The 24,583-nt window shown below is 43.2% G+C and overlaps 1 protein-coding gene and 1 non-coding gene across 9 annotated transcripts in view; one reads left to right on the top strand and one right to left on the bottom strand.

Moving 5' to 3' along the window:
- The window catches only part of LNX1 (ligand of numb-protein X 1), a 108,230-nt gene that overhangs the window by 69,547 nt on the left and 14,100 nt on the right, over positions 1–24,583 (top strand). For 6 of the 8 annotated variants that reach the window (XM_077301937.1, XM_077301943.1, XM_077301938.1 and 3 more), the window contains 4 exons: positions 6,283–6,441; positions 9,194–9,396; positions 12,599–12,970; positions 15,765–15,902. In XM_077301937.1, coding sequence (XP_077158052.1) covers positions 6,283–6,441; positions 9,194–9,396; positions 12,599–12,970; positions 15,765–15,902 — 872 coding nt within the window. The remainder of the gene's footprint in view (positions 1–6,282; positions 6,442–9,193; positions 9,397–12,598; positions 12,971–15,764; positions 15,903–24,583) is intronic. The other 2 variants (XM_077301939.1, XM_077301942.1) reach the window with 1 other exon arrangement.
- Positions 11,961–12,064, bottom strand: LOC143820081 (U6 spliceosomal RNA). Its single transcript, XR_013225227.1, has one exon. It is a non-coding gene; the product is annotated as a U6 spliceosomal RNA (small nuclear RNA).

Genomic DNA, 24,583 nt, shown 5'->3' with positions numbered 1-24,583 from the left:
TCATCAAACCCCCTGGAAAATCATAGTGAGGGGATCCAGAGTGGGAGGGGGAATCAGTGGAAACTGCCACCCACACTTAAAAAACATAAGTGGACTTAACTTTTTGAAATGTGGGTCAGAATAGATCAATGTGAATGGTTGGTGCAACCAACCATAACTGCAGCAAAATTCAATATATGTTGCTCAGCCAGTTATTTAGGAAAACTCTGATTGAAACCGGCTCTATCATATCTTGGCTATGGACAGACGGATTTGAAGAATCATAGAGTTGGAAGGTACCTCTGGAGTCATCTAGTTCAACCCCCTGCAGAATGCAGGAAATTCACAACTACTGCCCACCCACAATGACCCTGATTCCATGCCCAGCTGATGTTAATCCCATTTAACCAAAGCCCAACTGCCTGTTGGCTGTCTGCTCTTAATCATCTAGTTTCTAGATTCACCCTGATCCGTTTGGATTGGTATATGCGTAATTATGATCAAAGGCTGGATATTGCTAAAATTATATGTCCCTCTTCATGCCGTCACTGAGGTCAGCTGCAGTTCAGATAGCTTAACTGCCGTATTATTTTTACTTTCCTTTTGGTAGCTGTCAGCTAGCTTCAGTTTCTGTCTCGACAAACGTCCTTCGGCAATAAACAGTTAGTCAAAGTGTGATTTTAAAAGATCCAGGTGGGTCTCTGTATCAAAGCCTATAGAAAGAAGCAGAGAAGGGAGAGCCCACCAGGAAGCATGTAACAATTTGAAGTTTCTTAAATGGTCACAAATGTACTGTTACCGCCCAGCAGCCCAAGGACTCTAATAATATATTAGAGATGGCCAGAGCATCATTTTGCTATTTGAGCAATGCTGCTTACATTGGTTACGAAGATTGCTGGTCAGAGGTACTGATGTATGATTGCCTGCCACAGCTGACAAGGGCAGTGGCACTAGTATTGTGCCAAGATGCAATGTCACTCTTGGCACAAAATTGGAATTGATGTCATCATGACAGGTAGCACTCCTAGAGTTTTGGGCAAATCCTAGTGTTGGCCCCCGGTGGTGATGATCTCACTTCTAGTTTTGCGACAGAAGTGATATCATACATCAGGAAAATGCTGGTGAACCCTGTCCAGTTCCTACACACACACTGGTACGTGAAGCAGTGATGGCCCCAGGGCCAACGTCTGGAGGACTTCTGTTATCCCCCTCCCCCCCAATTCCATGAACAGCAAAAGTAACAAAGAAAGAAATACTAGAGCACATAAAACCTAATGTTTCACTGGAAGGCAAAATCACAAAACTCTGCCTCACTTACTTTGGCCATATCATGCAATCCAATTCAATGGAAAGAGAAATTATGCTAGGATTGGTTAGTGGTAAAAGGAAACCAGGCTGACAAAGAACACAGTGATTAGATACAGTCAAAATGGACACTGGCCAGAGCATTATTCAGCTACAAGAAGTGGTACAAGATCGAAAAGCGTGGCCACAGTTAAACCATATAATTGCCAAAAAAGTTGGACATGACTGAATAGCTCACATCATCATCATCAACATCTTGTTGAAAGGTGAGAGAGGAGTTGCGCTTGCACGGATTGAGACTGTGAGGGCGGTATCAGGAAGCAAGCCCGGTTTTAAAATGTTCATGCTTTTACGTGATGTGAAACCTTAGACCGTTTACGCACAGGTTTCATGCTGGGCTGCAGGCTCGAGTTTTAGTCATGGCAGGTTACCCCACCTCTTCCTGCACCCACAGGGGGAGCATTTGGCCTGGTGCGCCTCATCCGCCCCTCATTTGTGCTCCTGAACGGGAGCTGGGGCAGTGAAATTCCCAGTGCATAAACGGTCTTAGTTAAGCATGTTGTTAGTTGCGAAGTTGTGTCCGACCCATCGCGACCCCATGGGCAATGATTCTCCAGGCCTTCCTGTCCTCTACCATTTCCAGGAGTCCATTTAAGTTCACACCGACTGCTTCAGTGACTCCATCCAGCCACCTCATTCTCTGTCGTCCCCTTCTTCTTTTGCCCTCAATCCCTCCCAGCATTAGGCTCTTCTCCAGGGAGTCCTTCCTTCTCATGAGGTGGCCAAAGCCACAGCAAAGCACAGCATAACTGTGGTTTAATAGCCCAACTTCAAACCAGGGTTTGAGGGATTCTGTACCCTATCTAACTATAGTTAGTGTCATGGTCCATATTTGGGTTATAATATTAACCATAGTTAATGCAATTAAACATGGTTTTACAAAACTTCTGTTTTTTTCACACTATATATTTGATAAGATGGGATGGAATGAGAAATCAGGGAAATTTCATGTTTCTGATGGGTATAAATTGCCAAGAGGAGTTCTATTTTCAGTGATAGGCACATTTTGGCAATGCTATGCCTCCTTGCCTGTTAATGGATATTGGTGTAATCAGTCATGATTTATAATGGCTTTATGAAATCCTTTGCAATAGGCATCCAATTACAACTCATATGTAAACATATTTCTTTCAGAAACTGAATTGTTTTCTTTTTAACCAATATTACTAAAAGTAGCATTTTTCAACAGAATAAAAACATGAATCCCTAAACAGTACCATCCTAGGCAGAGTTACTCATCTAAGCTCATTGATTTCCATAGACTTAGGAGAGCATAAAGTCATTGATTTCAGTGGCACTGAATGCCTGGCTTCTGGGAACAGAGCAGGCTGAAAAAAGTATTTGGCTCAGCCATGAGTAAGAAGACATCCCAGTGTGGTTTCTTTGCCACACTAAGAGTAAGCATTTCCTATCCAGCTCTCTGGCATTTCCTGCATGGATCTGGAAATGTTTCATTTTGGTGGAAGGGATTCTTCAGGCTTCAAGAAACCCCAGGAGTAATACAATCGTGTAGTACATGGTTGGGAAGCACAGCTGCATACACATCCACCTGAGGTTCCTCCCCTTCCCACCCCCTCCACCCCCCCAGGCCCATCATTGGCCATTTTGGGAGGGATGGGTGAATCCACATGATCATATATGGTCATATCACCCAATAAATGTTCAAGAAATATATATAAATTAATTAACTCCCACCCATTCAGGATACCCTTCCAGGGCTGTCAAGAAACCCAAGGGTCTCGTGAGACCATGGTTGAGAAAGCCTAGGTAAGAAGGTGATCCAGAGCAAAATGAGTAAAAAGTGCAACTTGGTTCATGGCCTGGACTCAGGATAAACACTACGTGTATTTCTTAGCAGCAGCAGTTGTTTGTTTGTTTGTTTGTTTTTTGGGGGGTTGCTGCAGATTTCAGTGTTTTGTGCCAGTGTGTCCTGTGGGGATTACTTAACATGATCATAAAAAAGGAGAAAGAAACAGAAAAATCAAAACTATAACAAACCAGATAATTTATGATAGAGCTTGGTCAGAAAATGGACCAAACAAGCTTGGGAAGACCACACTGATTTACAGTTTGCCATTTGTAGCCCAAATAAGGCAAAACCCTGTTAGCGGTAATCTCAGTGGAGCAGACAGATGACTTGGTGATAAGCAGAGTATAAATAGCTAGATAACTGTAGATATCTGGTAGGATTTTCACTGTTGAAGATAAGTCATTGATTTAGTTTGCCTTCACAATGTAGCAAAAGGGAGCAAAGAAAAGGGAAATATGATTAGTGATCCAGCTAAATAGGATCTTACTGGAATTCAGGGAGATATTTCTAGCTTCGGAACAATTGTTTCCAAGCCATGCTACCCCAACTGGTTTTGAAAAGATTAAATATACACTAGAGAAAAAAAATTAAAGTGAAAGGAATTAAAAACAGCAAAATCATCCTGAAGTTATACACTTCACTATATATATCTCTCTCTCTGTATATATATATAGTAAATATGGGAGGACTCATTTGGACTCAAGGGGGAAGGGGATCTCCCAATCCCTTCCCTACTGGCCCCTGATTTGCTCTTCTTGTTTTGATCTTCCCTGCCTATTCTCTCTTTACTCTGTCTCTGCTTCATCTTGCCCCAACCCTGAAGTTCCATCCCCCTGTCATCCATGCTCCTGATTTTCATCACACCTGACCCCTTGCTAAGGATGCCCATCTCCAGGTGGGACCAAAGGATCTCCAGATTTTACAGCTCATGTCCAAACAACAGAGATCAGCTCCCCTGGAGAAAATATCTGATTTGGAAGACAGACTCCATAGCACTAGACTCTACTGAGGTCCCTCCCTGCCCCGATCCCATCCGCTCCTGACCCCACCCCCGAAATCTCCAGGTATTTCCCAACTCAGAGCTGGTATAACTTGCTTTCCTGTGAGTATAGTGGTTAAAAACCCCTTGGCAACATGGCAACAGAGTCCCAAGCATAGGCATATATGTTACTTGGGGTCAATTTAGCACTTGTATGTCATTTTTAGGGTGGGGTGTTTGTTAGCTGCTCTTTTTTTTCTTCTCCTGCTGAGGAAGTTCGCTGGAGTTAAGCCACACATTTTACTCAGCGTCATTAACAGTCATAAGCTTTACTTTTGCCAAGCTAATTCTTGAAGTAATAGCTATTTGTATTATCAAGTGTCAGACTAGATGCTGGAATCAAGCGTCCTCAGCTTGCTAAAGTGCGTGGCAATACGTGTGTCTGCCCTAAGGCAGCTGTCCCCAACCCCGGTCTGGAAACCGGTACTGGTCCGTGGATCAGTCAGTATCGTGCTGCACCTCCTCCTCGTCTTCCAGCTGCTGCCTCGGAGGCTACCCTGCCACTCTGCCGTTGGCTCACCTTTGGTGCTCTCCAGTGGCCGCTGTGGCTGGGGCTCTCTCTCGGCATGGCATTGCGCAGCTGCTGCTGGCAGCGCCCCCCAGTGGGCAGCGGGAAGTCAGGGGCACCGGCGGGAAAGCAAGCAGAGCAGGGGCTTAGGCGGCAGCGATGTCCCTCGGCAAAAGACTACCCCCCCGGGCCTCAGTAAAATTGTCAAGCTTTGACTGGACTCCAATGATAAAAAGGCTGGGGACCACTGTTCTAAGGCACCTTCTTTGTGTAGAATGGCAGACAGTATGAAGTGTCCAGATTACCTCACCTGGCATAAATGTCAGTAGTGCTAATTCTCAATTCCAGATCAAGACCTCAGTTATAGTAAGTAGGGATACAAGCTTCCAAGTGGGACCCAGGAATTCACCAGAATCATCTCTAGATTATAGAGATCAGTTTCCCTTGAGAAGATGGGTATTTGGATGGTAGACTCTTTAACATTGTCTCCAGCTGAGTTCCCTGTTTGCCCGAGGATTCATCTCCAGATCTCCAGGAGTCTCCCCACTGGATCTGGCAACCCTACTCCCCCCTCCCAATTTCCTGCCAGTGGCCAGGAGCAGTGGTTCCCAACCTTTTTATCACCGGGGACCACTCAACGCCGGGGACCACTCACCGGGGACCACTCAACGCCTTTTACTGAGGCCCAGTGGCCTCTACTCTCAACCACTGCCCTAGCGCTCTCTGATCACTGTGGTAATGTTTAAACATCCCTTAAAAATAAGATACAGACACGCCACAACAATGAAGTGTGTTGTAAAGGGCTGGGGGGATGAAGGGCCGGGGGGGGGAGGAGAAGGCCTCCTTTGGGGCCCACCTCCAATTAGTCGAATGACCACATGTGGTCCATGGCCCACAGGTTGGGGATCGCTAGCCAGGAGGACCTACCTGTAACTGACCTCAGTCCGGCTTCCCCAATGCATTGAGGAGGAAGGGGAGTTAAGCATTTTCTATCACACTGTTTTTGTAACAGTGTAACAGTGTAACAAACCTAGGAAAAGTTTGCCTACGGGGGGGAAACTTAAAGGTATTTATGGGGTGGCAAACATCAGGAAAATCTCTTGCAGTCCAATTTGAACTTTCTAAAGGCTTCTTTTACCTTTAAAAAAAACTGAAGGAGCTCCTGATCACAGCATTCCTGCATCACATAGATTTCAACCCAGTTTTTTAACTGGAGATTAATTTAACTGAATCTGCATGACCTTTTTTTTTTTTTTTACTATTGCCATTGTTAGGATCAAGTTGACTTGCGGAAAACATATATAGATACTGTGGAGAAATTATATTTGCTGGCAAATATCACAGAAAGGTCCTTGGGTATAAAAATTCAAGAGGTTTTATTTATTATCGTCTTACCTATTTCAAGTTAATCAAAGAGTCCATGTATTAAACTGCACTGGTGATACCTTGCTGTATTTTTGCCACTGCAATAATATCAGTGGTGACGTTTTAAAAAGAAGAGAAGAAAATACATAGCAGTCGCTAGGAAATCATTCTTCTAAATCTTTTTGGACGGGGATGACATTTTATTATTATTAACAGATCCAGAGTGCCCCACACCAATCCTCGTGCACAAAAAACAAAAGTGTGCAGAAAAATCACGAAGCAGAATCGGCAAAAGCAAGACAGAAAGTATACTGCTTTCTAGGTTCAACCCTTCATCAATATGTAAGACATGGAAATGTAAGGGGACAAAGAAAGGTATGCAATTCTTACGGTTTTCCTAGTCTGGAAAACTTTATGCAATACAATATTATTTATTATTGCTATTATTATTATTTTATTTATTTCCCGCCGCTCCTGAGACCCACTCGTGGCAGGTTAGACATCCAATAAAAAATCCCACTAAAACGGACCACAAAAACACAGTATCAGATACATGGTGGAAAACCTCCAACTCTCCACACCTTCCACAAGGCCCGCAGCTCACCTGGGAGCTCATTCTACCAGGTCAGAGCCAGGAGCAAAAGGTCCCTGGCCCTGATCAAGGCCAGGTATGTTTCCCTGGTAACAGTCAGATAAGATAACAGTATAGCAAGATAATATTTGGTAACAAGTGTCAGAGGTTAAACTTCCAGGAGGTACATTTTCAAGAAAGCACAAAGAATGTTTTTAATCTCAGCAGGAAATTTACAGGTAGATACAGGCTTGTCAACCTCCACGTGGGGCTCTTAGAATTACAACTGATCTCTAGACTACAGAGATAACTTATTTATTTATTATTTTAAACATTTATATCACTTCTCCTGGAGAAAGTGGCTTGTCTGAGGAAGGGTGCTTGCACTCGAAAGCTCACGCCCTGAATAAATCTTTGTTGGTCTTAAAGGTGCTACTGATTCTATTGTGCTACTTCAGACCAACACGGCTACCCATTTGAATCTTGCCTTGGAAAGTGGGCTTTGTGGCAACATGTCCTACTGAGGACCCACCCCTCTATAACACCCACCTTCAGATCTTCAGGAATTTCCAAACCCAGAGTTGGCAGCCCTAGATAGATGGAGAGTTTACATTCCTTTTCACTTTTTAAAAATTGGCTTTGTTCAACACCTCTTTCTTCCACCTGCCATCTGCTGGATGACCTTGGGCTAGACGCAGTCCTGATAGAGCTGTTCTCATAGAGTAATTTCAGGGCTCTCTCAGCCCCACCACCTCACAGGGTGTTTGTCTTATGGACTTATGTAACACGCCGCGAGCCGGCTTTGGGAGTGGTGGGGAATAATAATAATAATAATAATAATAATAATAATAATAATAATAATAATAATAATAATAATATAGAGGAAGGGAAGACAATTGTAAGACACTTTGAGACTCCTTCTGGTACTGAAAAGTGGGGTATAAAAACCAACTCTTTTTCTATACTAAGTTGTTTCTCTTCATAAGAAAGCTTATTTTATTCTTTTAAGCATTCTGATGTTCTGATCCTCACTTTCTGCCAATATTTTCAGCTGTTCTTGTTGTGGTTCTGTGTTGCAGAGTGCAGAAGAGGTTTTGGCCTGAATGCAACTTGCAGGGATGAGTCTTTGATTAATATTAATTTCAGGTTCTCTAAAGCATTCCAACAAAAGCTACTGTTCTGACCGAGCAGTAATATCAGGGCTCTTTCAGCCTCAAGTACCTCACAGGGTGTCTGTTGTAGGGAGGAAAGGGAAGGGGATTATAAGCCACTTTGAGACTCCTTCTGGTAGAGAAAAACAGCATATAAGAACCAACTTCTTCCTCTTCTTAGATTTTTCCTTGATAACTATTGTCTCTGTCTAAACCAGGGCAGAGTCTGCACTTACTTTTTTTATTTCATTGTCAATCCTGTTGAATTCAGATCGCTTTGAACTTGAGTCTTCCTCTTCCCCCCCCCCCATTGAAACAGGAAAGTCTTCTGCACATGGTTAGGGAGGCTCAGAAGAGGGGGGGGGCAAATTGAGACTCTTTCTTTGTTTTCTTGAAGGGGGGGAGGATCCAAGAAGTCAGAGGAGGGAGGAAAAAATCCTTTCTTTTCTTGAAGGTGGGGGGGGGGACGAAGAAGGCACAAAAAAAAATCCAAGGCCGACAGAAGTTGAGAGAACTTAGGGGCTTCTCCTTTAAGGCAGGCTTGTCACATGACCACCTGTAGCCAATCACGGGTCCTCTACCACGGAGGGGAGCCCAGATTCAAAACAATGCGATTTTCTGAATATATTGAGGATTAAAAGCACTCAAAGATAAAGCACAATAAAGGTAGGGTGACTTTGGATCAATCCTTCTTGCTGCAGAAGGAGAATTAAAATCGCCCCAAATCCAAACGGAAATCGCATTCTGTGTAGAGGGCAGGGACTGAATCGATCTGGGGTTGGAATAAAAGCCCTGTGCAGTTTACACCCAGGGTTTCGTGAAACCCTGAGGTTTCTTGATAGCCCTAGAAGGGTTTACTGAATGGGTGGGAGTTAATTCATTTTTAACGTTTTTTTTTAAATTGTTAAACATTTACTGGCTGATATGACCATATATGGTCACATTGACCCAACCATCCTTCTCAAAATGGCCAATAATTGGCCTGGAGGGGATAAAAAGGGGAGTGGCCCTGGCTGGGCGTATACACAGCTATGTTTCCCAACCATCTTCTGCATGATCGTGCCATTTCTGGGGTTTCTCAAAGCCTGAAGAATGTTTCAGGAGTTTCTTGGCAATATAACATTTGAGAAAGGCTGGTCTAAACCATCAATGGAGCTCATGCTTGTGCTTTGTACATTAGTCTCACTGAGGAAGCTGCTTTATTCAAAAGAGAGGTGCCAGTGAAATTGCTGATTTCAAGAAGATGAAGATTAATGTGCTTTCAAAAATCCTTTCAGTGCCATAAACCATAATCTTTCACCCCTTTTAGCATGTGACATATCTACTATTGAAACCTAGCTGGATTAGCAATGGAAAACAAGAAAACTCCCCATTGGGAGTTATTCTTTTAATGTGTTCATTTCAGTGTTCCCAAGGTTATATCACCTCATCCCAGATGGCGAAATTACCAGCATTAAGATCAGCCGCAGCGATCCCAATGAAAGTCTGGCCATTAGGGTTGTAGGAGGCTGCGAAACACCCTTGGTTCACATCATTATACAGCACATCTATCGCGATGGAGTCATTGCCAGAGATGGAAGATTACTCCCGGGGGACATGATACTGAAGGTATGTACTTACGCAAAGCAGATGCTCATGTGAAGGGACTGTAAGAACCTAAGTTGAGTCAGAGCTCTTTAAAAGCTTTCCTATTTGGTTTAAGGGCAAGAAAAACAATATCGGAGAGTATGCAAAAGGACAGAGGTGACTGTAAGGGGGAGAAAAGAGGAAGGACAGCATGTCTCTCTTCCTCCACGTCCATTGCTGCAGATCCATTTTGTGGTCTGAGAGATAAGACATTCATTCCAACAGTAATGCATAATTGAATGACGTGCCTCAAGCCAGCGTCTCATCACATTGCTGTGAATACAGTTGCCTGCACATGAAGGTCCATGTCAGGGCCAAATTAAACCTTATAAACAACCTGTGATAGCCACTGAAACCAGCAGCCCTGTTTCTCATCCCTGCATCTTTTTGAACATAAGCAAAGAATTGTGATGTCCCTCTTCCATAACACTACTGGCCATTTGCGGGGGGAGGATACATGTTGCCACTTTCAAGGATAGTCAATTTTATTATTATCACGATCAAAGATCAGCTTGTCATAGTCACATGGCCTTCAACTTTGTGTCGTCCCTCACACAAACGAGCTATGATGCTGACAACACATGCCTTATAGAGGTACACTTTTCAAGCTCCTGACAGTGAGTCACCACAGTTCCCTGTAAAGGACATTCTGGAAAGTTTGACACCAAATGAAGCAGAGGACTTTCATATCACTTACTTGCTAACATTGTAAAACTAGGGGTGTCAGACATTGGATCTGGGTCCTTCTGCATGAAAAGCACATTACCGCTTGTGAAGTAGAGGATGTAGTTTGTCATGGAGAAGACAGCTGGATGTTACACAAGGATGAAAGACTGTAGACAGCTTGTAGCCATGGGTACCGGACTGTAGACAGCTTGTAGCTGTGGGTACCACAAATGGCACAGGCAGTGCAAGATTCTGGCTTATATGGACAGGAGTCAAAAGGCCCAAACTTGTGGCTATGCCTTAGAGTTTTGCCTGCTCTGTTGTCCTTGTCTCTAGCACAATACTGCTCCCTGGCCCAGCAGACAAGAAATAAGTCTACCCCAGACCTATCAAGGGTCACTTACGTAGCTCAGTAAACACTAGAATAGCATATTTTGTGCCTTACTTGTGGCACATCTGTCCAAAAAGTTGGTCAGCTCTGTATTAATAGGGACACATCTAGTTACCATGGCTGAAGCAATTGGTGGTTGGGTCATGGAAAGCTGCTGCAATTTCTGCTAATTGGTGCTCATTCTGTACACATTGAGTAATGCACTTCCAATGTGCTTTTGCAGCTGGATTCTAAAGTACTTTGAAAGTATATAATCTGACATGTGTGGAATGAGGAAAACCATTATTACTGTTATATAATGGGAAAGCAGTCACCACATTCTTAGCTGCAAAGATGGAAGTAGCCCTGAACTTAAACCAGAGAGGCAGGAGATTTTTGACATGAGAAATGCCAACTACATTTCATTGTAGTTGATTCCCTGTTCTCTGGCTAACTTTTGCAGCATATTAAATGAAATCCAGCCCTGCATCAAGCAGTATAGCTGATACTTACATATAGCAACCCAGTTTTCATTCCTAGAGAAGACTGTTTACTTGCTAGGGAAAGAATGCATCTTCCACTTAAGTTAGTAGGTCAACGGCTATGCTGTGAAACGGCATATATAAACTAGTGTTTGGTTTATTTTTCTTGGCACACACAGCGTTAGCACAGGCTGGGTCAAATTCCCCATCAAAACAAACAGAAAAAATAATGCTGTCTATTCCCCTTTGGCACAGCTGACCCTTGGGTTGCTTTCTGCAGTCTCTTTAAACTTTAAAGAGACTGAACTAGAAGCCTGACAAAAAATAAAAATAAAAAATAGGAGCAATCTGCTCCAGCCTCTCTATTGTTTTTGGAGATATACCTGGGATTTTGCGTGGGATTTATTTTGTTTTTTTCTGAAGCATCTGGATTCCTTTGAGATTCTGAAATATACTCCCAAAATGCTTACCAAATTCTGTGGCTGACAGGGCTCAGGGACAAGAGTTATAGGCGTTAGAACAGCAGTATTGGGGTATTTATAGGTATATTTTCAGCTCAGGTAGATCTGAATGCACACTCCTACTTATTTGCTTCCTTTATCATTTGAAGGCTGGAAAATTAGGGATTCCATGTTTCGGGGGGGGGGGGGGTGGCAGTCATGTCACAGCTGACATGGTGACTCCATAGGTTTTTCAAGGCAAGATAAACATATCTTTCCCCCCTTCTCAAAAAATTGATTATATTTTATACAGTCACTACATCAAGCTGCAAAGAAGAGACCTAGTCCAGAATAGTAAAGCTCAGGGACAGCACCCTTTACAGATCACAGCTCCTAGGCTTCAAGATGGAAGCTCCTCAAGATAGGCAAGGAGTCTTCTAACAGTAGCATCAAATAGCAGGGCTTGTCTGGATGCCAGCTTCCTAAGCTCCACCATTCCATGCTCTGTTCTGCAGCTTCAGCAGCACTGCAGGAGATGTCTGCTTGGACCTCTGCCTCATCTTTCTCCTTTTGCACTTCAGCCTGTGCAAAAATATGGAACGCTTCACGAATTTGCATGTCACCCTTGCTCAGGGGCCGTGCTAATCTTTGCATTGTTCCAGTTTTAGTATATGTACTGCCGAAATGAGCACAAGGCAAGAGATATTTGGAGGTGGTTTACCGTTGCCTGCCTCGACATCACAACGTTGGTATTCCTTGGAGGCCTCCCTTTCATATACTAGCCAGGACTCACCCTGCTTAGTTCCCAAGTCCCGGAGAGATCGGGCTAGCCCGGTCTGTCCAGGTCAAAGCTAGCAGACAAGAAAGCTAATAAAAATAACTGGGAGAGAGGAGAGGGTTAGCAGAGGAATGTCACTGGCAACATGGAGTTGATGGACTCAGGCTAAGTCTGCTAAGAGAGGCAAGAGGATATTGGAAGCTAAGGAAGGAGCGCTGACAAAATTGAAAAATAGCCCTTATGTCTGGAGATAATGTGTGAGAGAGGAGGAAGATAGTACACAGTGTGCCGTCCTTGGAGGCTTGAGGGGGAGGATATTTTATAATGAAATCTTGGCCCTCCGTCAGCCTCACAGGAAGACATCTGGGTAAATAGGCCGCCTTGTCTGCAGTGCCCGTTCCAATTAGGCAGCCCATTCCCCATATTGATTTATGGTTCCGTCTTTCAGGTCAATGGTATGGACATCAGGAACGTGCCACACAGTTATGCCCTGGCAGTTCTGAGGCAGCCCTGCCAAGTCCTCCGGCTGACGGTGCTCAGAGAGCAGAGGTACAGGTGTCGGAACAGCGGGATTCCCCCGGAGAACCCCTGCATCAGGGACAACAGTGTTCATGTCGTTCTAACCAAAGGCAGCCCTGAGGAACAGCTGGGCATCAAGCTGGTCCGCAAGGCAGATGAAATCGGGGTGTTTATTTTCAACTTGCTGGAAGGAGGCGTGGCTGCCCGGGATGGGCAACTTCAAGAGAATGACAGGGTTTTAGCTATTAATGGCCATGATCTTCGATACGGAAGTCCAGAGAGTGCAGCCCAGCTGATACAGGTCTGTCGCAACGTCTTCTTCATATTTCCTAGCCTATTTAATAAATATTGAGATGCTTAATAACCTGTCTATAGCCTCTGATTTTTCACTGAAGGCAAGCGATCTGCATTCCCTAAATGCAAACCATTGGCCAATATTCATGGGAAAGTGGGAGATGAATTTATCAAATGGATCAAAGTGACTTTACTAACTGAGTTCCATACTTCTAAAGCAGCTCAGATCAGATTTAAGTTAGAAACTTGTGAGTATAAAAGACTCTTTTCTTGGACAAGGATAGAATGTTCTAAATTGCTGGTGGATTATGTGGCCAGAGGACACCCTGGATGCCCAAATGTAATAAGCTGTCAGAAGTTTCTTAGCAGCCATCGCTGCCACATAGGGATGTCAGTCCCCAAGTAGGACCTGGGGATCCCCTGGATTTCTAGCTCATCTCCAGCTGATAGAGATCAGTTCCCCTGGGGAAAAATGGCTACTTTAGAGGGTGGACTCTACAGCATTAAACTCCACTGCAGTCCCTCCCCATCCCATATCCCACCCACACCTGGCTCCACCACCAAAGTCTCCAGATACTACCCAATCCAGAACTGGCAACCCTGTAGCCACAGAGAAAGTTTTCCTAGTTGCTCCATTGATTCCAGTAGTGCCTAATCACAACTAGGTTTGGTTGGTTTTCATTGTCCAGGAAAATGGGAATAATTGGGATCTGTTTCACTTTGGTTCACATTAAGCCTTCATAATAATGTGAACTTGACTGCCTCAAACAGATTTGATTTAGAAAGAACTGTGACATTTTAAAGAAATACTTTACTTGAACTTCAGGGATTTGTTTCCCTCAGGCAATTAATCACATTTATGGCTTTCATGTAAGAAACCAGTTTGCAGATAAGCCAAGAGGAGGTAGCATCATTCATTGACTTGATAACATGGAGTAGATTAATATATTAATTAGTCTTCGTGGCATGGCTAGTGTATGTAAAACCTTTGTAAACCTAATGTAAAACCTTTAAAGACATTATTTTTTCTCCTGTTTATAAGATGAAATGGAGTAAAATATTTAGCTTCTTATAGACCATTTACACACAGGGAACTTCACTGCCCGAGCTCCCATGCAGGAGCACAAATCAGAGGCAGATGAGGTGCACCGGGCCAGATGCTCCCCCATGTGGATGCAGGAAGAGGTGGGGCAACCTGCCACAACTAAAACTCCAGCCTGCAGCCCAGCATGAAACCTCCAGTGCATAAACGGTCATAGAAAAAACAAACAGCCTTATATACATGAGACACTTCTATAGAGGGCCAGCACAGGTACATTGGCCCCATCTCTTTGTGTGTGCTGCACATAGGAAGCATATATATCGCGGTCATCAGGATGGATTCTCCATGTGCACAGCTTGTATAATTCCTATGAAAAGAGAAATTATGCTGTACCAATTATTTGAGTCACAGATTATTTTGTTCACATGGAGAAACATGGAGCCTTGAACAGAATCTGCAATTGGGTTTTTTAAATCTTTCATACTCCAGTTTATTTGTATTTTCTTTTAATTTATTTTTTCCCAAAGGGTTTATATTTTGGCTGCATGAGAGCCATTTGGGTGGGACAGTGAGGAGAAAACAGATATATAAATTGCGACAGATTTCCCAGGGCTAACCACCACCACAAGCCTGAATTTTTCTTCCACCCACCACAATGCAGTTTCCTACCTGACCTACAGCAATGGGAAATTTTTAAAAAATAATACCAGGTTCAAGAGGATAGGATCATGGCCTGAGTATATACGTACCCAAGACTGCTGCTGTTACATACCTGGTCCATAATATCTCTATTGGCCAACTGTAATATTCCAGTATGCTTAGTACCCTCAACAAAAAAAACAAAACAAAAAAAAAACCCAGAAGATTGGATATCTTTACTTCACATTTCTGTTAGGTTAATCTCAAAATTCCTGACTCTCGGTGTCAAACAAAACAACATGGTTCCTAACTAGTCAGATTCACCCATGCGCCACTTTGAACTGGGGCAGATAAGGCTCCCTTGGGGCATTTTGACTTAGGAAAATGCTGTAGCAGGAAGGCAAGAGCCTGTCATGTTGTGGCCCTGAGCAAGTGGGTAGCCGTGTTAGTTTAAAGTAACATGACAAAATTGGAGTGCAAGAGCACCTTTAAGACCAACAAAGATGTATTCAAGGTAGAAGTTTTCAAGTGCATCTGTTGTTGGGCATGTTTGCCACCCTGAGTCTGCTTGATCAGAGAGGGCAGTTTATAAATCCAAAGAAATAAAATAATAAATAATCTGTAAACCAAAGAACATGAAAGAAGCTAACAATTTCATGACTTGTACAATAAGATCAAGAGCCTCTTGTGGCGCAGAGTGGTAAGACAGCCGTCTGAAAGCTTTGCCCATGAGGCTGGGAGTTCAATCCCAGCAGCCGGCTCAAGGTTGACTCAGCCTTCCATCCTTCCGAGGTTGGTAAAATGAGTACCCAGCTTGCTGCTGGGGGGTAAACGGTCATGACTGGGAAAGGCACTGGCAAACCACCCCGTATTGAGTCTGCCATGAAAACGCTGGAGAGTGTCACCCCAAGGGTCAGACATGACTCGGTGCTTGCACAGGGGATACCTTTACCTTTACCTTACAATAAGATCTGTTGGGACAGAAAATTTCTGTACTCTGAGTATCCAGGATGGGAGCAGCTATAAACAGGAATGCTAGTTAAGTCATTTGAAATATAATTTCATTGTTTGAATTCTGATTTAGAAAAGGCATGTTTTTTGTCTGTGTCTCCATGTGCAGGCAAGTGAGAAGCGGGTCCATTTCACTGTCTCTCGGCAACGCAGGCAGCAGGCGCCCGATATCTTGCAGGAAGCTGGATGGGATCACAATGGTAGTCTTCATCAGCCTTGCCCTGCACTGAGGAACAATCCTAACAAGGTGAGGCCACCACTATTTCCCCTTATTCTGGCTCCTTCTGTGGAGGGACAGAAAGAGGAGATCTGGAATGCTAACTAATACGATAATGTCTCTTAACTCCAGTCTCTGGACAGTATCACCCAAAGAAGCACATTTTAATGCTGCTGTGTAAACACAGAAACTGTGATTCTCTGTGTTTATATTCTGGGAAGTGCCTCTGTCTTGTGAATGAGCAGTGGGGAATCAGACAGAGGGAGAAAGAGGGGGAGAGAGGAAGTTGTAAGATAATCACGGAGCCCAATTTATTTTTATACAGATTTTATACTCAGCATTCTTTTCGATCATGCTGATTTCCAATAAAATGTAAAACCACTTTAATGAGAATTGAGAGGACTTATCTGCATTTTCTCCATCTGGAGCAATGCTAGGAAGGCCAGGGTGTTGCTGAGTAGCTTCAGAGAGCCCTGCCGTCTGGTAGAAGATGAATAGGACTCTCATCCTGTCAATCAGTTCATGGGTTAACTGTTATCAAGGGAACGATGCAAGTGTGGGGGAGGTTCAGCCTGCAGTCAGGGTCCTGAACCTTCTGTGGCGTACAAGGGGGATCCTTGCTCTGTTTCACCGAGCGCCTCAACAGAAAACAGAAGAGGCTATAACTCTTCAACAAGCATTTTATACTCCCTTTCTCTGTGAGTAAATGATGGTTTTGGTGGCAGCTCCCAACCTTCAACTCCTCTTGGCCTGTCAAGGCTGATAAACAACGGGTGTCCTCAGGAACCGGAGGGAGTAGAATTGCCTCAGTTACCAATTAGAATAAGGGTTCGCACAGAGCGATATGAACACCAGAATGAAGGCCTATGCAAATAATGGCTTGATGTATAACAATTACTACCAATGCTGTTGCGCAAAGTCTTTTATTTCAATCAATTGCTTGAAGTGTGTACAGGTAAATCAAGACGATCGTTTCTGTCAATATGACTTTTCTCAATTGATAATTCATATAACATTTCTCATAACACTCCAAGCTTGATAGATACTGCAGTCTGAGGTATGAACATAGACCAAGCTGTGAGAAACTTTTCATGTATTTTGGAACTCTTTGAGGAGTCCCTCCCCCACTGCATTTTCACTTTCCTCAACTGATGGAATAGTCTGGACATGTTTTCCCAGCTATGGGTGTCAATGAGGTTTAGAGGTATAATGCCATAGGTTTCTACCAGCCAAATTTCAAAGATACCCCAGACTTGAAAGCTGCATGTATTTTAATTTTTGCTATCTGAGAAACAGAAAAAATAAAATATGGTGGGAGATTAAAGCAGAAAAATTGTATGATTTGGATAAAAAACACTCCCATGTTGTTACAAGCAGTATATATGGATATCGAGTTAACTTTTGAATATTTAAAACACATAGCTCTTCAGTTATACATAATAAAGGATATTAATTGTGGAGAATGTAATATAGTTGTGGAGAATGTAATATACAATGTAATATAGTCTATAAAATTAATCCCAGGAGAGACAGGAATGCTGTACATTGATGGACCAGCTCTTTATTACCTTTTCCACAGGTACATCCCACAGGTAAATCCAAAGAGGATTTCTGGGAGAACCATGCTTCCCAGACAGACAGGAGCTCAATATGGATGGAAACCATGGAACAAGGGGCTTAGAAATCCCCACCATGACATTTCCCCGAACCAAAGCAGGAACCCACTATACGGCCCATGGGGGAAACTGGATGTAGCTATATCCAAACAAACAAACAAACAAATAAATATCAGCAGTTCACAACAGAGTTGTTTCCAGCCAAGAAAAAGCAGGATGGAGAGTTCTACCCTCTTGATATAGAGTACTTTGATACAGTTTATACCCTTGACCGAAGAACGGTACACTCCTTCTATCTGGGATGCTCGTCCTCTTCCACCGAGCGTGCAGCTTCGGGAGGGATGCACATGGAGCAGTGAGGGAGGTAGGGGACACCCGCCTAGCCAGCCAGGTCAACCGAATCAACCCTGGCAATCAATGGGGTGACAGATGTCACAGCCAGATCGCCCTCACATCCATATAGTTTAATATTAAATATGTTTATTTGAACTTTGGTGTGAACTCATTCCCCGTTATCTTTACTGGACCCTTGAAATGGCAGTCCTGATGGGTTCTTTTAAGAATCGGTTTAGAAATTGCTTCCCTCAACTTTGTGAGACTTGAAAAGGCAGCTGAGGCATGTGAGCCATTTATGTTAAGTGCTGTCAAGTGGCTTCCAACTCATGATGACCCTGTGAAATAATGTCCTATCATCAACAGCGTTATTAATGTCTTGTCGTGGCTTGATTCCTTGATAGAATCAATCCATCTCATGTTGGGCCTTCCTCTTTTCCTTCTGCCTTCCACTTTTCCTAGTAATATTGTCTTTTTTTCTGTGATTGTTGCCTTTTTATAGTGTCTGAAGTGCAATAGCTTCAATTTAGTTATTGTAGCTTCTAGGGAGAGTTCAGGCTTGATTTAATCTAGAAACCACCAATTTGTCTTTTTAATGGTCCACAGCATCTGTAACACTCTCCTCCAACACCACATGTCAAATGAATCAACTTTCTTCCTGTCAGCTTTCTTCATTGTCCAGCTTTCACACCATACAACAAGGAATTTATGGGAGAGATTTCTTCAGGTGTTCTCTACTAACACCATTGATAGAATCCTTGGGCATTAGCAAGTTGGCACTCTGGGACGCTGAGAGTTGGAAAGTGTTTGAGATCATTCAAATAAAATAGCCTTTCAGTCAGTTGTGTCCCTGTCTTTGTTCCATGTGCTAGCAATGACTGGTCAGAAACCACACAATGATTAGCTGATAGCTGCTGCTTGCCCTCTTTTGACCTCTTCATTGGAGGTCACATCTCAAGAGGAAAGTTCATGCTGCTCTGAGCAACATTAGCTGATCTCTCTTGTTTACCTTCTTTTGGACTTGGGTAGAAAGGAAACCTCATGCCATGTGCAACACCTGATCCCTGGCCCTTTCCCCCCTGTACTCTTGGACACAGCTGCTTCATCTGTGTCACAGATCTTTGCAATATAACTTTCTTTCCTTGTGGTTTCCTTCACCTTCCTGTTCTAAGAACAGAGCCAAAATCTAAAACAGCCATTAGATTAGACTAGGTCTAAACAGTTTGTGCGGACACATGGTATTGGTGTTCTGTCCCTCTGTCAAAATCACTACTCTCCCGCAGGATAAAAATGAAAAAAATGTGACTCCAGGAATTTTTAAGGGCAGCTGTCTGTACCTGGGGGTCAGCTTCCCTATTACTTCAGTTGTGTCTGAAAAGTCTAGCCTGGCCACATTCCCCAGTCGGTCGATGCCGAGTTAAAATAAGCTGCATACGTCTCATAATACTATTATTTCCTGTTGATTTAAGGAAGCCTAAGTATTTGAATTTGGCTCTGCTCCCATGCAGAGAAGAGGTTACCCTATTTATTTGCAGATGGAATGGCTCAAGGGAGTCACTAACCATGCATAGGACTGGTTTTCTTCACACAGTCTTGCCAGGCGCATCTGCTCTGGAGCCCACTATCTTTACAGTGTTGGACTGCCCAATGCTAATTTCAGTCTGTATATATCATTCCAGTCTAATGATGCTAATTTCAGTCTATATGTATACATGATCCTGGCTATATATATTTATAATTTTATCTGCTTTTATTTCTTAAGGTATTTTAAAATATTTATTCAGAAATCAAAACAAGGAGCCCTTCTGAATTAGACTCGAGAGGTTTTGCATTGCAGCATTCTGGTTTGCCAAGTGGGTGACCAGATGTGCCCCAGAAGGCCCACATCAGGGGCCTAAAAACATAAGCCTCTAACTTCAGCCTGCCCTAGCAACTGGCATTCAAACATGGAAACCCTATCCAGCCATCAGGAGAAGAAGAAGAGTTGGTTCTTATATGTTGCTTTTCTCTCCCCGAAGGAGTCTCAAAGCATTATATTTGCCTTCCCTTTCCTCTCCCCACAACAGACGCCCTGCAAGATGGGTAAGGCTGAGAGAGCCCTGATATCACTGCTCGGTCAGAACAGCTTTATCAGTGCTGTGGCAAGCCCAAGGTCACCCAGCTGGTTGCATGTGAGGGAGCGCGGAATCAAACCTGGCTCAATACATTAGAAGTCCGCACACCTAACGATTACACCAAGCTGGCTCTCCTAACCACTACACCAAGCAGGCTAATAGCCATTCAGATATCCTCCATAAATAGGGTTGGCAGGATCCAGGTGTTAACTGGAGAGCTCCTAGAATTACAACTAGTCTCCAAGTAAAAGAGTTCAGTTTCCCTGGAGAAAATCTCCAAAACTTTCAGAGCCCAGAGCTGTCAACCGTATCCACAAGTCCATCGAGATCCCATTTAAAGCCACCTAAACCTGAGGCTGTAAGTTCTGCAGGTTAACTATGTATTGCATGAGGAAATAAATAGCCCTTTTGCTTTCAAACTAGTCTCACAAGGCCATGCTTAATGTTGTTGCAATCTAATTTAGGATGCTTTGGGCTGATCCTGCGTTGAGCAGGGGGTTGGACTAGATGGCCTGTATGGCCCCTTCCAACTCTATGATTCTATGATTCTAATTCCTCTTCAGGTTGTGATTAAAAGTAAGATTGCTTGAAATCCTACCAGTTCAGAATTATTATATATATATTCCAGTGTCCTGTTTTTTTAAAAATGCTATGCTCTCTAGGTTGATTTGATTTAAGAATCATCCTTTCCCCCCTTAAAGAGTCAGTTCTCTCCTCAGCCATTTCTAGAACACAGATGTAAATGTTGGACCAGTATTGCTTTTGCGTTTCTAATATCCAGTGCCAAGAATAAGCCTCAGCCTTCGACGTCATTTGTTGTTATAAGATCGGTTCAGGCATCCATTTTGGCAGAGGAAGCCCATGACATCCTGCCTCCATGTGGAAAGAGGCTGGCTCTGAAGCCCTTGCCAATTGTCAACAATGAATTGCCCGGCATTTGAGTGCTGAGGAAGTTGTGAGGAACCCTAACAAACATAACCTCAGACTTCATTCATGGCGGTTTGAAGCATGCTTTACGTGCTGGGCAGCTGAGCGTGATTATACATTTGTTACGCTGCCTGTGCAACAAGAGCTTGTGAAATCTAACTTCCCATATCTGATTGTTCTCATGCAACAAGGAAAGGAGCCTTAAGGATCTTTGAGCAGACGAGCAGTCCCCCCCCCCCCATTTACCCGAATACATCCAACATCAAATGATTTCATAATAACCACTTTCAGGCTGAATCCACACATTACCAGATCTAGCATAACTGTTACACAAAGGAGTCATTTGCAGCTGGGTTATCCTATGTGGACAAGCCAATCCAGTGGCAAATGATTGCTACAGGGTGACCCTGGAATTCCTTGGCCGTCTCCCTTCCAAATACTGACCTGGACCAGCCCTGCTTAGCTTCCAAGATCTGATGAGATAAGGTTAGCCTGGGCTATCCAGGTCAGAGCAATGTATAGGTGTTTAAAACATTGTTGTAACAGATATTTCTTGAAAGATAGATCTCTCTCCTAAGAAATTGCTTAGCTGAACTGAATAGGGTACATAGATGCACTGAGGGAAGATGAAGAGTGTTGGTGTCCCCATTTTTCATCTAAAAGGATGCTTTCTACTGCCCATGGTGGTGAGCCAACTTAGTGTAAAGGTTAAGAGTGGCTGCTTCTAATCTGGCAAACGGTTTGATTCCTCGCTTCTCCACATGCATCCAGTTGGGTGACATGGGCTCATTACTGCCCTAGTTAAGCTGTTCTGACCGAGCAGTCCTGTCAGAGCCTCAGAGCCTCACCTACTTCACAGGGTGTCTGTTGTGGGGAGAGGAAAAGGAAGGTGATGGTAAGCTGTTCTGAAACTCCCTTGAGCAGTAAAAAGTAGGGTATAAAAACCCAATCTTCTTCTTCCATAACTGGTCAATGTTTGTACTTGATGGTGTTTCTAGATACACCCTTGGCTATTAAAAAGATAACCAAAAGAGTCAAGCTTCTGGCCCTGGCCCAAGGAAAGTTAACTGTGATGAGTTGACACATTGGTTTTACCAGGACTTGAAAACAAATGTTTAGGGCCTTTCAGTTTAGAGGCTTCCCAGTCTTGAGGAATTAGAACATTTCATGCTTTGCTTGTGAGAGAGAGGGATCAGCCTGATTATGCTGAGTGACTCTGAAGGGAGGCAGCTGTCTTCCTACTCTCTTTGGCGGGGTGGCAGGGCTGCCTGGATTTGGAAGGAAACTGCCTTCAGAACTTGGTTTAAAGAACTAGGTCTTACCGAATAGCTAGAACAGGATTTGAGTAAATGGGGGCTTATTGCCCTTCCCACAAGATTTGATTACTGAACTCTGTGGCACAGCTGAGTTGTGCTTTCTTTGCAGTCAGTAGGAGCTTGTTTAGTGGTTAGGAGAGCCAGCTTGGTGTAGGGGGTAAGAGTGGTGGTCTCTTATCTGGAGATCTGTGTTTGATTCTGCGCTCCCCCACATGCAGTCAGTTGGGTGACCTTGGCCTCGCCACAGCACTGATAAATCTGTTCTGACTGAGCAGTAATATCAGGCTTTCTCAGACCCATCTCCCTCACGGGGTGTCTGTTGTGGGGAGAGGAAAGGGAAAGGGAATGTAAGCCACTGTGAGACTCCTTCGGGTAGAGAAAAGTGGCATATAAGAACCAACTTGTCTTCTTTGTCTTCTTAAGAAACCGCTTCAGCTAACTAAAACTGTACACATCTCAGCAGCAGTGGCCATTCCCTGTGAGACATCCTCAGGACACTGTGGAGAGAATCTGCTATAAATATTTACCTTTAAATAAATATTAAAAACTAGGCAAGCTGTTACGTTTGTGCCTCTTTGGGGAAGTTCCCAGTGTAATGTCAAAAGCTTGAAGGGAAAACATTGTTTAGAAGAGAACATGCTGAAACTCTGTCATTGATAAACATTGCCTTTCAGCTGGTTGACTTAGTTATCATTCATAATGCCAAGTAAGTGCACTTGGTGTTTATTAAAAGACAAGCTTTCATTTCCATTCATCCCTAGCACACTCATCCTTCCCCCTTTCTTACTTGAGCTTCTGCAACTTGCCTCATATTTATAATAATGTAAATAAGTAGTGGTTCTGGGAAATCTTTGAAGAGAAACTTGTGATAGGCTTTTGTCATGACCCAGGAAGCCATCCCTTGTTTCCTTTGTATGAAACCTAATATGTGACAATTAGCTTCTGAGTGTCACCCTTGCAATCTTGTTCAAATTTTTACCATGCCCTTCCCAAAACAGTACATGAACTACTTATGCTCACTGCAAGATTATGGCTGTCTGAGCAAGAGGAAATAGACAATTTTAAAACTTAGGCACAAAATCAAATGTGGCTCTGACTTAGAAAAATGGTATTTCCTCTAAAAAGAATTCTTGCTGATGAGACATGTTAAACTGCATCCGTAACAAAAGAAACCTCTTTTGAGTGCATCTAGGTTTCTTTAATATAGAAAATCTCTTTTTGTCTTAGATAGATTCACCCAGGTATTCTGAGAGACACTTGTGGGGTAATCTGCCAGGCATTTGGTTGAGGTTGACTGTTCAAACAGCCACCACCAGGCACCTTAAACCCCTCCCCACAAACTGAATTGACCAGCCTATGGGATTCTTGGTTAACAGGTTAATTGTTATTACCAGTTTCTGGAAAGTTTTGAAATCACTGTTGTCATATTCAGTGTTGTGCTGAATTGTATTGTACCCACTCCCATGTTTCCATGTTCTGTGTACTTTTATGGTCTACCTTGTTCTGAAGAAGAGGTTCTTCTGACACATCCAAAAAGGAGAGCTGCAAAACCATGTTAAAACAATCTTGTTCTATGTAAACTGTCTTGAGCTAAAAGAGAGGGCTGTATATAAATATAATAAAATAATAAATAAAATAATAAATATATATAGAACCCTTGCATAAGTAAGTTTCAGATTTCACTTTAGTGGAGGAAGCATATCTTGCTATGCTTCCTTTTCTTGATGCAAAGCCAATACCACTGCATTTCATTCCAGTAGAATGTTTCTGAATATACCTGAGGAGGAACTGCGATTAATTGGATCAGAAGGCTGTAAATATCAGGAGAAAGGCAACTCACTTCTGAAAGAATTCTTAGATGATTTTTATTAGGATAGGCTAATGTTTCTTAAAGTTGCAGTAAAGAAAAGTCCATTGTTATCTTTGTTCTTGGAATTGGGACTCCTCCTCATTGCCCCCTGCCATCTAGACTTGATAGAAGCCTAGTTAAAGTCTTTTTACACACATCCCAGGAGGAAGACTTCTTTCCCATGGGAATTGGAAGTTGATCCCCCCACCCTTGGGATTGTTCTGATCTTTCTTGCCTCAAGAGGAAGAGGAAACCGGCCATTTGGCTGTTGCAACTCTGCCCCTTAAGATGTGACATTCTAGCAAGGTGTGAGATGGCAAATCCTTTGTTGTTCCCCTGGCCTTCCATTTGCACAACTAAGAGCTTGAGGGCTTTGTGTTTAGGAGATGGTGGCATCGTTCCCAGTACTTGTCCTCTCTGCCAGGTATAGATTTGCAAAGGCTTCTGAGTCATGGAAATGGTGTAAGCCAATGGTTGGGTTATTGGAGTGAATTCTAGGGTAAGGGGCATTCGTCCACAAAATGACATCATATTTGTGCAAACTGCTTATGAATCA

Source organism: Paroedura picta, chromosome 10, assembly GCF_049243985.1.
Source record: "Paroedura picta isolate Pp20150507F chromosome 10, Ppicta_v3.0, whole genome shotgun sequence".
Classification (NCBI taxonomy): Eukaryota; Metazoa; Chordata; class Lepidosauria; order Squamata; family Gekkonidae; genus Paroedura; species Paroedura picta.
The sequence above is the reverse complement of the archived record's forward strand: the minus strand, read 5'-3'. Positions and strand labels throughout refer to the sequence as shown.